This window comes from Glossina fuscipes, unplaced genomic scaffold (genome assembly GCF_014805625.2).
Source record: "Glossina fuscipes isolate IAEA_lab_2018 unplaced genomic scaffold, Yale_Gfus_2 262, whole genome shotgun sequence".
Taxonomy (NCBI): domain Eukaryota; kingdom Metazoa; phylum Arthropoda; class Insecta; order Diptera; family Glossinidae; genus Glossina; species Glossina fuscipes.
This window is the reverse complement of record NW_023998605.1, coordinates 517,575-531,201: the sequence shown is the minus strand read 5'-3', so window position 1 is coordinate 531,201 and position 13,627 is coordinate 517,575. Positions and strand designations below refer to the sequence as shown.

General features: G+C 34.6%; 1 protein-coding gene and 1 long non-coding RNA gene across 3 annotated transcripts; one reads left to right on the top strand and one right to left on the bottom strand.

Annotated features, from left to right (window-relative positions):
* Positions 1-287: 287 nt before the first annotated feature.
* LOC119642835 (probable elongator complex protein 2) lies at positions 288-4,144 on the top strand. Its single transcript, XM_038042120.1, has 7 exons — positions 288-795; positions 902-1,009; positions 1,078-1,171; positions 1,230-1,367; positions 1,414-2,755; positions 2,808-3,624; positions 3,680-4,144. The coding sequence occupies exons 4-7, from the start codon at positions 1,245-1,247 to the stop codon at positions 3,804-3,806; spliced, it is 2,409 nt and encodes an 802-aa protein (XP_037898048.1). The 5' UTR covers positions 288-795; positions 902-1,009; positions 1,078-1,171; positions 1,230-1,244; the 3' UTR covers positions 3,807-4,144.
* A 6-nt stretch (positions 4,145-4,150) lies between these two features.
* LOC119642836 lies at positions 4,151-6,791 on the bottom strand. 2 transcript variants are annotated; one of them, XR_005248133.1, is made up of 4 exons: positions 6,463-6,791; positions 6,255-6,396; positions 6,056-6,178; positions 4,151-4,654 (listed from the first exon to the last, which is right to left on the bottom strand). It is a non-coding gene; the product is annotated as an uncharacterized LOC119642836 (long non-coding RNA). The 2 variants fall into 2 exon arrangements; XR_005248132.1 differs by having other exon boundaries at positions 6,255-6,791.
* Between the last annotated feature and the right edge of the window lie 6,836 nt (positions 6,792-13,627).

The following is a 13,627-nucleotide window of genomic DNA, read 5'->3' as shown; positions in this document are numbered from 1 at the left end:
TTACGTTAGCTGCAGATAAATGATTTGCTGAAGATTTTTTCCAAAATAGTTTTTGGAGTAGCTGGTGTGTTAAAAAGACGTAACGCTTGCACAAATATTGTTTCTAGGTGAAAGTTAAGTTTTCACGAAAATATTTATGTGTGCGGAAAGCTATGCCTCAAACATGTACAAGATATGGTAATCCTTCCACGGTGAAAAATATGTATTATTTATCTTTCTACTTGTTTATGTACATTCTGGTAAGCCTTTTCAAACATATGTATAAAACATTTCTACTCTCTCTTAAGCCAACTCTATTAAGTTTTCAAAGGCAGCAAAAGAAAAATTTAATTTACAAAGCTTTACAAATATTCTACGATCACTAAGAACTACAGCTTTAAGTCCTTAGTTTAGATTTAAATCCCCATGGTAACTGATAATACTGCAAATATTAAAAACAGATAGTGGAAATTTGAAAAGTCAGCGTGAAATTCTGAGTTCATTAAGACATGTCCGTCCCTATGTGTAGGGCATGTTGTTGGCACTCTTCTGGTCGCAAAAGTGAAAATATCGACTTTAAGTTTAGTAGAAACATTGGAAGTTTTTGCGCGCAGGTTGGTATTGAAAATGGACCAAATTGGTCAGAGCAGAAGCCTGCAGTGAACCGTAAACTGCAAGCAACATAATTTATTTTAACAAGCTACTCGGAAATTATAAAAGTTAGAAGATTGAAATTTTCGACATTTAGTTTACAAAACACCCTACTCTTTACGTCCACAAATGGAAACAGTCGACCATGTCCACACAAAGTTACAAGTAATTAAATTTTAATTTCTCCACTTTTTTGAGATTTTATGCTTATTTATGGTAAGGCAAACAAGACAGAATGTTTAAAACTATTTTGTTCACTCCTCAAATGGAGATGTATTTTTAGTATACGGAGAAAGATTACGGGACAAAATTTACGTGCCTATTAACGGAGCAAGTTGTTTTCGCCGTTTGAATGGCACACATCAAGTAGGATGCACACGTGAGTTGTTTTTACTTCGAAGAAAATTGTATTTTCTTAGTTTTCGTTTATTTTTATGTTTTTTTTAGCCATTCAATCTGGCAGCTATGTGTTCGACTCTTCAATCATTGTCGCGAAAGCTTTTTGTTGGTACACATCTCTTGCTTATGAGGTGCATGTGAGGTATCAACTGCGTATAATAGCTTCCTCGTGAAATTTAATTCTTTTTTTTTTAATCTAGAAAATTGCCGCAGCAATGAAAGTGAAAAATATTTACACATCCATCGGCTGCAATCGCACCGCAGAAAGTGCTGATTGGGGTCACAATGGCTTAATTATATACGCCGCGAACAATGCAATAGCCCTTTACCAACACAAGGTATGCAAGATTTTAAAGCAATATCAAATAATAAAGGATATATTAGTATTTAGGAAATTCAGCTAAAATACTTGAAATTTACTTAAAACATACCAAACGAGTAAATACTGTAAAATGGCTGCAAACTTACGACAAAACTGAAGAATACCATTTTATATCTGGTTCTGATGATGGTCTGGCTATATTTTGGGATGTTAAGCAGTTAACCGAGCCTTTGGCATTTGAACTTAAAGGCCATGAAAGCGGCGTTAATGCTGTAACTGGTCTACAATACTGCAGTGGTGAATGGCTTTTCGCTACTGCAGCGGCGGATTCAACCGTCAAATTATGGTCCTGTAGACATAAGGAAAATGTTTTGCAGTGTTTTCAAACTATATTGCTAAATAGGAGTTTTTGTTTTACTTTAAAATTAACAAGGTTATCCAAGGCGGAACAAGTTCTTTTAGCTTTTACTACGGACGATAGAAATATAGATTTGTGGGTGAATAGCGCCGACGTAAAACAAACTTTTCAACATGTTCACAAACTGAAGGGACATGAAGACTGGGTAAGAGGGTTAGATTTTGCAAATGTTGAAGATGGGTTGCTGTTGGCCAGTTGTTCTCAAGACAATTTCATACGCTTGTGGCGTTTAAGCCCAAGGGGTGAGGAACAAGTTCTTAACAACAGGTCCGAAGTTTTTAATGTGCTGGGTGTGGGCGATATGCGAATGGAAGAGAAGATTGTCCAGTTTGGAAAATCTTGGTACGCCATCAGCGTAGAGTCAGTTTTATACGGGCACGAAGACTGGGTATATGGCGTTCATTGGCATAAATCAAAAAATCACGATCTCTGCTTACTTTCTTCGTCCATAGATAAAACTCTAATTATTTGGCAGTTCAGCGAAGAAGAAGGGATTTGGATGGAAAAAGTTCGTTTGGGAGAAGTCGGAGGGTGCTCTTTAGGTTTTTTTGGTGGCAAATTCTCTACCGATGGCTGTTCTGTGCTAGGTCATAGCTACGAAGGTGCTTTACATATATGGAGCAAGTCCCCAAATAATGAAAACCTCTGGACTCCTCAAGTTGTAGTAGGAGGACATTTCGATGATGTTAGAAATTTAGCATGGGAGAGGCAGGGCGAATATCTTCTAAGTGGTTCGGCAGATCAGACAACGCGCATACATGCACCTTGGCGTCAATCAGGGTGTAAGGAAGAAACCTGGCATGAATTAGCACGTCCTCAGGTGCATGGTTATGATATTCAAGCTTTAGCGTTATTGACGCGTTATCGATTTGCTACCGGGGCGCAAGAAAAAATTGTTCGAATTTTTCAGGCTCCTTCAAACTTTGTAGAAAACTTCAAGTTTATAAGCAAAGTAGAAAATGATTCAGATGATCTTGTGTTGGAGAGTAAGTTAAATACAACAGAGGAAAAAAAAAGAAAACTGACTTGCTCTTTTAGGTTTACCCGAAGGCGCTTCTGTTCCTTGCCTAGGATTATCTAATAAAGGTGTCTACAATATTATAAGAGGGGAGTCTCTAGAAACTAGTCATATTAAGGATGAATACCCTGAAAATTATTTTGTTTCTCATAGTTTCGAAACACCTCCGCAAGAAGAAACACTAAAGCAAAATACATTGTGGCCAGAAATACAGAAACTTTACGGGCACGGTTATGAAATTTATGCCCTAGCGGCATCCTCAGACGGTCGCATTTTGGCATCGTCTTGCAAATCCACCAATGCTGAAAATGCGCAAATTATTTTGTGGAATACGTCCAATTGGAAGCAAATACAAAAACTAAGTTCTCACTATCTTACGATAACGCAAATGCGCTTTTCGCCCAATGGGAAATATTTACTTTCAGTCTCACGTGATCGCCGTTGGTCTCTATTCGAGAGGCAACCTGTGAAAGATAAAACAAATTCTATTTTATTTGTATTAACCGCCTCTTCAGACAAGAGCAGTGGGATGCATACACGGGTCATATGGTCTTGCGATTGGTCTCACGATAGTCAATATTTTATAACTGCTTCTCGGGACGGAAAAGCTGCAGTATGGACAAGTAGCGCCAACGAAATGGAAAAATCAGTTTCGAATGGATGGCATTTACATAATACGTTAGAGCTCAAAGCAGAGTCAATAACAGCGGTGTCTTTTGCTGATCATATGCGAGAAAATGGGTCATATGTTGTGGCCTTAGGTTGTGAGAGCGGTTTTATTTATATATATGAATATAATGGTAACAATTGGATTTTGTTAAAATTATTAAGCAAATCGTAAGTACTTTTAATTGGTTAATCGATAGTTTGATAAAAAATTATTTCTTCGTAGCCAAGCCCATCATCTGACAGTCAAACGCGTACAGTTTCGCCCTCAAAAGAAAGAGGCAATAGATTATTATGAATTAGCCAGTTGTGGTGAAGATCATCTTGTCAGAATATATGCCATACAATTGTAATAGCATTCTGTTGAGAATCACACAACGGCCTGCTGCGGAACTAGGATAAGATGGTTGGCTACATATTATTTGAGCAACAAAATTTTGATTTGAGAAATTATCTATTTTGGAAAAGAGATGTGTTAAAGTGGCCATAGTAAAATGATTTGCCGATTTCGACAGCTTCGTAAAAAGTTGAAAAAGCAAAGGGAGCAGGCACAATAACGTGTTATTCCTATTTTCAGGACGGGACTTTTTTCTAACTTTTTACGAGACTTTGAGGGAATTATCAAACCTTTTGCTTTTTTATGAATGCAAATAAGTAAAACAAAAATATAAAACACATTTTATAATATTAACCAGGAAAAAGTCTTATTTTAAACTTAAAAGTTGTTCATCTCACTTTATATATTTTACACTTTATAAATTTATCTTTCTTTTACATTACATGGAACTTCAACTTATACTTCGCCTAATTTCCAAAAAAATGAAAATTGCGATAAAGGCGGTTTATTACTCGTATTGTCTTCCCTATTGTTTTGTTAAAGTTCTTTATATTAAAGAGTAATTTTGGATAATGGAATAATTCATATAATAAAATCAAAGTTTTGCCGGTTCATTCTTAAAATCCTTTGATAATTCCCTTAATCGTGTATTCATATCCTTTCCAATGTTATTGCAAAAAATCGTTCAGAATCGCGACTTTAGAAAAGTAGATTTACCTAACGTCTTCTCTTTGCATTCTTATGTTTATGCGATTATTTTGCCTTTTTTAACTCGTCCAGTAAACTCAACCACAACGTATTTCTTAGTCACTTTCTTAAAAGACTTCATTAATCAATCCAGCCAGTTCGCTCTGCCATTCAACCCTAAGGTTGTAAAAAAAAGAATGGTTTGTATAGGCCTTAAAGCTGCAGATTAGTTTTCATATATATATATTTTTTTATTATTATTATTATTTTAATTTTAGACTAATGAAATGTATTCTTAGACTAAAAAAAAAACCATTGAGCACTAGCATCGGCTCTAATTGATTATTGCTTTATATTTTATTATTAACTCTCAATCAAAACAATGCCTTAGTATTTTTTGAATGTTGCATGTCTGTCACTTCTTCTTTTCTCCACATAGAGAAAGCATGCACAATTTACAAATCATTCCACCACTTAAAAATAGAACATTCATCCTACACCATTTGCAAGCGAATCTTTGCTTACATGTAAGCGCATAAGCAATAGAATTTTCAAGTTTTGATTCGTCTTTGCTTGGCTGTTTTTATTTTATTCTATATGTTCGCAGGTAGGGATACGTAGACGTGCGCATTTCTGGGTCTTTTCAGTCCTCGAAGTAGTGTTTAGTAATTTTGATATACAAATGTTGCCATTGAAATGTCTTGTCAGACAGATTGTCTGGCCTGACAATCCTGTGTGGAAGAACACGTTTTTCTCCTTGCTTGCTCTAAAAAAATGTTTTCCCTTTAAAATTAAAACATCGAAAGCACTAATTTTATTCAATCAAAAGTTTGCTTTGTGGTGCAAGTAAGCACAATCTTGTGTTAAAAAAACCTGTTTGCTCTAAAAATTTTGTTGTTGTAAAACTAAAGTACCAACAACAATTTATTTAATTCAACCAAGATTGCACTTTGTAGTGGAAATATCCACAAACACGGTTAGAAACCAATTTGCAGTTCTACTGGTGTCAAATAAAGTTATCTGCCGTTTCAACTCTTTTACACGCTTTCGCGCTGCATCGTCTCTTTTGTTTAATTGAAATTATGACGGGGTGGATCTCAATACAGAGCCGTCTTTAGATTCTTGACTGAAGCAAATGATGGCTAAGCTTCTTTCTTTTTTTTTCTCAGCGCGGCAAATTTTCAATTTATTTTCGTTTTTCCGTCAACTAATTAGACCAGGGTTCTTTCGTCAGTGAGAGGAGTGTTCAACTTAAGTTGGACTAGCAGCAACAGAAATAGCAAGAATAATAGTACACAACAAGCATAACTGCATCACCAGCAAAATTACTTTTTCTTTGATGCGAAGTAATTGCAGTGATTAAATACATCTATATACGCCTAGGCAAGAGTCTCGACTTTCAAGTCAATTGTCGTTCAAATCTAAAGTGCGGTAGAGTTTTTAATAAAGCCAAAGATGCTAATGCTTTAAAACTTTAGTCTTAGAATTTATTCTCTGGCTCAATTTATAATAATAATAATAATACTAAATACATATATTAAATAATAAATAAAAAATACAAACAGTAATACCACCTACCCAAGTTTTGCCGACGTTAAGGACTTCTTTCTCTATACTTTGGACCTCAATCGAAAACTGCCGGCTTATGCTCGTGTGAAACAGGCTCGTGTTCCCAACGCCTATGATAAGACCGCTTTAAAACTAGAAGTTGACCATATTACTAATAGGAAGAAAGCTCTCCGTCTCGAAAGGAAAAGTAGCGGTTAGCGGGTCTTACATTGAAGAGTTATAGTTCTTGCAAGTTTTGCAGTGACTTACGTTCTCCTGCACATTCGACTACCCCCAGCCATTGCGTCGGTTTCTTCGCCTAGGGACAGCATTTCTTTGTGTTAGGTTACTCTTTATCCTTCCGCGCAAAACTTGATGTGAAATCAGTATTAAATTTTTTTCTTTCGCAGTAACAATAACTATAAGCTTTGACTCACAGTTCGTGCTCTGTTTATATTCACAGATTATCCTGGCAGTATAATTATTTAACAACAGAAACTATGAGAGTTTTAATAGAAGGTATGAACATATGGATAGCTTTGTTCTTCTTCTTCACATTCAATGTCGTTACGGTATTCTCTAAAGAGACAAAGAAACCGACGATGTATTTCAAAATGTAAAATAAATCGGGATACCCTGACAATTAGTTGCATAATTTCAAAAGTCAACTCAGTCTAACAACTATCATATCATTTCATCATATCATATCGAAGAGAGAGTAAGAAGAACTTTTGAAATTTTTATTTTCCTAGCAGTTTGAACATCAAAAATGTGTTCTAAACGGAAAGAAAATTTAAATGAACTAGAAGAAGATTTCATTGAAGATATTATGAACAATTATTTATTAAGAGAACTCAATAAATTTAAACTTTTTGCGATATCAACAAAAACCTACACCAATTATTTATTACAAAAACACAACAAATTTGAAATTTTTGCGTTATCAATAAAACTTAAACCAATTATTTATTAAGACAACTCAATAAATTTGAACTTTTTTTCAATAAAACCTATACCAATTATTTCTTAAGAGAACTCAATAAATTTGAACTTATTGCGTTATTGATAAAACCTACACCAATTATTTATTGAGAGACTCAATATATGTATAATATATTTAAAACATTACGTAAAGATGTACTTGGTACCACATGCACGTAAAACATGCAACGACAATTTGGTAGGGTACTGAAGTATGTACGTGTGTATTGTGCAGATTTATCCGGGCTTTTATCAATTTTTTTTGTAATAAATCTGTCTTACGTGTTAATTGTTCTTCAAATTTACACTTCCAGTTCCCATGATTGTGGTTATGCCCTTTCGGTAATAAAGTTTGAATTTCCCGAATATATTTAATTACAACTTTCCCTTGATTACAGATGGCAGTAATACTCAGGTTTTATTTCCTGTTTTGGATTTGGCATTTTTCGCTTTCAGCAGATCGTTATTGATTTGAAATAGACGTTCCAGTTTCTCAAATTTTTCCCCGCCGTCTTGGCTATTGCCAAATATTTCATACAATAACATGGCTCCTGTAACCAAGGCTTCATGTGCATCCCAGATAGCGTTTATTACTTCAATGAATGTTCCCGTTATATAAATGCATTGCTGTGTAACATCTTATTTCTCCAACGAAGAAGCTTTCGTTTTTTTTTATTTCTAATCCCTCGGTTCGATGAGAAAGTAACTTTAACTTGGTTCAACTAAGACCTTTTACGACATAACGGAAACACTTAGGATAGAGATGGCTTTTGTTTCAACATTTTTCTTTCAAGTTGCTGTCTTGCATAACATAACTATCGTACATTATTTTTATGTGACATGATCAAAATTGATAATGTAACTTCCGAAGTTCTCGAAACTTGGTCTCTAAGTTTTTTTTTATTCTGGTGTTTGTTGTAATTGTTTCAAGTAAAAATATCAATAGGTTACTCATTTTTTCAACGTTATCTTTCTTCTTGAGCATTGATCATTTTTATTCTTCATTCCATTTCGTCGTCATTTAGTTTTAATACGTCTGGAAGACGTTTCGGTTCGGTTCGGTTTATACAGCCGTACAATTTTTTTTTGTTCGCAGCGTTGTACATAAAAAGTAGTCATTTTTTAAGTTAGCCATTTGTAAGCTAGGCTAATAGCGTTGCCAACTCTGTTCTATCATCCCGATTGTATGATATAATAATTCTTTTTTAAACCCGACTGCTTTAGATGCTAGTGGTATAGACTTGTTTTTGAATTTAATTTTGACTAACTTAATTACAGTTTGGAAAAAATAAGCAGGAAGTAACGCAAAAGTTGTGGCTAAGAATATATATGTACTCAACAGTGTGCAGTTTCTCAGACTTGTTGATTTGAATTAAATTCGAGAATTCTCTGCCCTTCCATTTTGAAATTCCAACGAGTCAATAAAGTTTGCCTATGTCTCAAACACTATTTACCTGTGTGTGTTATTGCCGACAGTTTTGGATGGACGCCGCTATTCTGTAAAAAATTTGAAAATATATGCCGCAAAAATTTCAAAAGCCGGATTTTAAAAGTAACTGGTTTGAATCTTCTCTTGAAGAAATAATTTAAATGAAAATGCTAATCTAAAGATAATGGGTAACAAGCACCCGAACCATGTCTTGGCACTGCATCTCATGACAAACTGACCTCCTCAACATGTGAGGATACATTTTCCGCCACTTTTGTTTTATTGCCTTGTTCGTTTTTGCTTCCTATAAATTTGTCCTGAAGACTTCTGGGTAAATTCCCTATGGTTAGCAAAATATCATATGTTTCCGTTCGATACATATTTTAAACAAAAAATACTTTGTCGCAATCTTGATACATCTTAATTTAGATTTAGATTCAATATCGTTTGCTTTAAAGGAACCTCTGCAGGTTGATGATACCTGCAAAGAGTTCTTCCTAAAGCAGAATTGTTTTATAGAGGTTGATGAAAGCTCTACAGTTCAGTGTGATTAAAAACAAATAAAAAAAATAAATAAATAAAAAAATTAAAGGGCGGAGCTGACAATTTTTAGATTGTAAGATTTTATTTTTACTTTTTAACTAATTAGCAAAATGACAGAGGGGCTTTACATTTTAGTTTATAGAATTTTTATATGTAGGACTACCTTTAAAACATTTAGTAGGCAGTGTTTTCTACAGTAAATGAATTGGAAATTTTGATTATCTTTGGATCAGGTCAATTTGCTGATGAAAATGGCTGATCGTTTACCATTCCACGAAGTCCTTAGCCGGTTATTTTGGGAGTATCCTGAATTGTGGCATCACGGGCGGAAGCCGTTTAAAGGCCAGTACCAGAAACTGGCCAGAGAAGTAAGCGAGAAGCTGCACCATCAAGGGCGGTTTCGGAGGGCGCATTATTGCGCATACCTATTATAACGTAGCGTTTTAATAATTTCAGTCAACGTACAGTTTTGGATTAGAGTTGAGAAGACGAGAGCATTGTCACAGTAAAATGTAAATAGTTCTACCCTTAGAAAAATTGGTTGTAAATAAAAAGAGTCTTGTAGTGAAGACGTGCAAATGTATTTCTCTTAAAAAGAATATGCACGATCTAGCGATACGAACCGTTTTCGAGAAAAGCGAAAATCGTAACAAGATGTATAGTTCTCAATTAAAATATTAAGCTGAACGAATTCTTCAAGGAGTCAGTGTAGATATATATATATGTAGTAGTGCGCTTCGGATTTATTGTATGCTTGCAATTATAGCATTTTTAATATTTCCAAATTAATTATATTAACGTTACCCCAATTCTTTCCAAAACCTGGACTTTTTAACAATGTGCACATAAAAGTTTGCAACCATGTTTGACTTTCAACAACTTAGCCAGCACAATTAGACACAAACAAGCAATTACATTTCACATACCGTCTTCAGTTTAGGGCCGCTCTTTTTTTTTGTCTGAACAAAATTACGACAGTTTATTATCTGGACATCTCTGCTCAACAAACCAAAAAAAAAACAAAAGCAATTGGAAGTAATATAGATATGAGGCCAAATGGTGCGCGTCCAATTCAAGTCGAAGATGAGGAGCCTAAAATTGCTTCTAGAACTGCTTACAAATCGATTGGCGTTCTTTTAAGTCCGACTGGCTGGCAAAGACCAGTATTAAGTACATTCCATGGTAAATTTGACAGTTTGAATAAATGAGGAATATATTTAAAATTCTCTTTTTTCACAGCTTTTGAGATTTTAATTCGTGTGGCGGAAGGCAATTCTTGGATAGATGCAATTTTATAAACTTCACCACCTAGAAAAGGAGCAAAGCCTAAAGTTCTACCAAGTGATATGAAGCATGAACATAAAGATGAGTCAGTTGTTAGTAATCAATGCTTTGCAGATACCATTACCTGCCAATCGAGAGAACAGTAATCAATAGCACAATATATTGAAAATAAAACAGGAAAGTTTTAATAGCTTTATGTGCACCACAAAGACGTTTTGAAGTTTCGGACTTTTGTTATCACGTCTTAAGAGCGCAGCACGCCGATGAGATGAAGATGTCAAAGGGATTGTAAGAGTTAGTCTTTTAATAATTATATTAATTTTCTATACTTACTAAATTATTTATTCATATATATATATTCTATTATATATATGTATATATTCTAAATTATTCGCTGTCGTCTTAGTTTATAAATTGATTTTTTTACATTTCATTCTTTAAATTTTCGGTTTTGTGTGAAGGGTGTGCTTTCGATGTTAATTCCGCTATTTTTTCAAAGTGTTTACAAGTGCTTAAGACTGTTTAAGAATGTTTAAGAAATATACAAAACAATGGCCTATACTGAAAGGAGATTATTATTCGGCTGAAACCGTACAATAACCTGCACAATCTAAATTAAATTCTTCCTCGCAATAGCATATAGAAAAGAGCAAGTCAAAAAAGGTGTAGAAGGGAAAATAGCGAAAAGTGACTAGAAAAGAGTGCTACTACAGAGAACAACGATGTCAATCCAGAAAAGCACGAGTGCTATCAATAAAGTAAAGCAACTACAATATTAATGCCAATTAATCACGATGGTGTAGGCAAGCTTCATAACAAGAACACATCAGAATATGCAGAAGATAGCGACAATCCGTATTACGATGTCGATAGCTAGACGTTCTGCAATTAAATGAATTAATTTACCGGCATTCTCAGCCACATGAACACCTTCGGAAATATTTAAATTAATTTTCAAATTTGTCCGCTTGCCTCGATTTATGAAAAATGAAAAATTTGGGAAAACCTTAATTTGCGCGTGAAGTTAACGATTTTTAATTTGGAATGTTTGGAATTACGATTGTCGACCAATTTTCAATATTAAAAATGTTAACTTTTCAAGCAAATGGCTGATGAAAAACGGGAGTTCTTTATGACTCGTCCTAAAAAAACTGGCGATATTATTGCTACAATAATTTCCAAGTAACCATAACACATCTGGCTTCAGTAAACATAATTTTAATAAAAGGCTATATATGGAGTTGCAGTGGAAACTGAGGCCTCCATAGAGTGAGCGCAATTTTGAGGTAAAACGTGGACGACGTTCTCTTACCAACATTGAACCATTCTGTTCTTGCCCCAAAACACGACATGAAAGTTTGTTTGTATAAGAAATTTACAAGTTTGTCAATTTGTATTTCAAAGAGAAATTTTCGAACCTTGTAACCAACCTGTAATATAATAGAATTGTAATAGAAAACTTACCGAAACTCCTTACTATCTGATGATTGTGAGAAAACGATATTCTAGCATTTCCACGCCACCGTTGTTGGCGCTTTTGCCCAGACAAGGTTGACAAATTTTCATCTTCTTTAACAGTCAAATATATCTTCTTAATTTTATTTGAACATTTTATTTTGGTTTAGATAAAATACAGTTAGACATTTTTATTTGAAATATTTTTCTTAGGTTTCTTAGGATTGGAACTATCACGCCGAATTATTTGCCCGTTACCAAACGAGTATCCCAATCGAAGATTCTGTTAGTGGATTGTCCTGAGCATTAAGTTGTTTTGTGAGATACGGAGTTATTTGAATTAGCGGGAATCTTCTTCATCTCTGGTGCGCCGCAATGATTGTCGAACGTGATCTGAATGTTGCCACCAAAATGGAAATAAATATACATATTTAGAATAAAAATATCCTATTATGGTTTCTTCCTTCCTTATTAATTTTAACAGTTTCATCCTTTTCTTTGCTCTCTTCTCTCTGGAAGACCTCCTTCGTTTACGACGGCGATCGCATCGCTCGCTCCTTTTCCTCTTTTCTGACCTATCGATATTTTAATATTCATAGTGCCGAAACCCAAAAAATTGCATGAACCTCCTCACTCGTAAAAATGTGCGTTTCAGTTTAGAGAAAATCGTGATCTGGTTTTTTTTTTTCTCAATCGAAGAATGTGTTGCCAGAATAGTTTTCTGCATTCAAATTGTTGCTTTTCATTTTTCTGCACATATCTGCATGCGTATCAGTACGTATATGTAATACATACAAGTATATAAAAATACGGCGGCGGATATATTGTTGAAATATTGGGCCCTTGAAATGCTATTTTCCACATAATGTAACCATATCTTTAACAAGGAAGTACTAAAATATGCGTTAGCGAGAGTCAGTGACACCCTATTTATGTTGAATCTTGTTGTTGAGTAACTATTAAAGTCGTACAATCCTCTTGACGTGCCTCCTGATAGTTCGAAAAGAGCATATTCCAAATCGAGTTCAATACGTAGCCCTCATAAAAATACAACTAAAACTGAAAACTTGGCTTCAGTTGCTGCAAATGCAAAAACTGGTATTGTTAATGAGCCATGCCTTTATATTTTGAAACAAAAAATTGAGTCAAATGGACAACTTAAAACGATGATAGATGATAGGATGAAATTAAAGTACTGATTTGTTGGAATTGCCCGGAGAACAGTCAGGGTTTAGAAGACGTCCTAGCAGATAGCTTATATCTTTCTTGGCATTGTGTAAGCTTATTAATTTGTTTCCTAGTGTATTTAAGCGTATATTAGACCAATTTGCCAAGATACTACATCAACTAACACTTCATGCTGTAGTAAATTCGGAGTGCAGTTGCTCGTTATTACAGTACACATTAGTCCTGCTCTACAGATTTGCCGTTTTCTTATATTTAAATTTCAATGTCTATCTCGTAAGTTGGTATTAAGTTATGTATAAGCAGGACCATGCAAGTCGTAACTAAAGTTGCAACTGCAGCCAACCTAAGCTAAGAATACACATAAGCATAGTATCTCAAGGCATATGTAAACACATAGAACAGGTTGGCAATAAGACAAGCGAGCGAGACTTCAGCTATAAAAGAGCGGCGAAAGAGAAAATGTATAGACACATATTGCACAGGCCTACGCTAGAACACACACTCCACCAAGCGAAGGGTAAAGAGAATGAAGAAAACTTGCATGAAATGGCTCGTAGGCATAGAACATGTAAAATCATACAACACAAACGAACTTAGGCACAAAACCATAGGTAATATTTACACAACCGCCAAAGCGCAGAATAGGTATGAATAAGAGCTGTCCGACACAACCCATGTTTGAATATATATGGAAAGAGAATATTCATTTTTTTTTGAAAATA

What these genes read in the sequence shown, in the direction of transcription:
- LOC119642835 (XM_038042120.1), top strand. Translation starts at nt 1,245, where the DNA reads ATGAAAGTGAAAAATATTTACACATCCATCGGCTGCAATCGCACCGCA. An exon ending in TAGCCCTTTACCAACACAAG is followed by an intron (nt 1,368 to 1,413) that starts GTATGCAAGATT and finishes AGGATATATTAG; the next exon opens with TATTTAGGAAATTCAGCTAA. An exon ending in AGATGATCTTGTGTTGGAGA is followed by an intron (nt 2,756 to 2,807) that starts GTAAGTTAAATA and finishes TTGCTCTTTTAG; the next exon opens with GTTTACCCGAAGGCGCTTCT.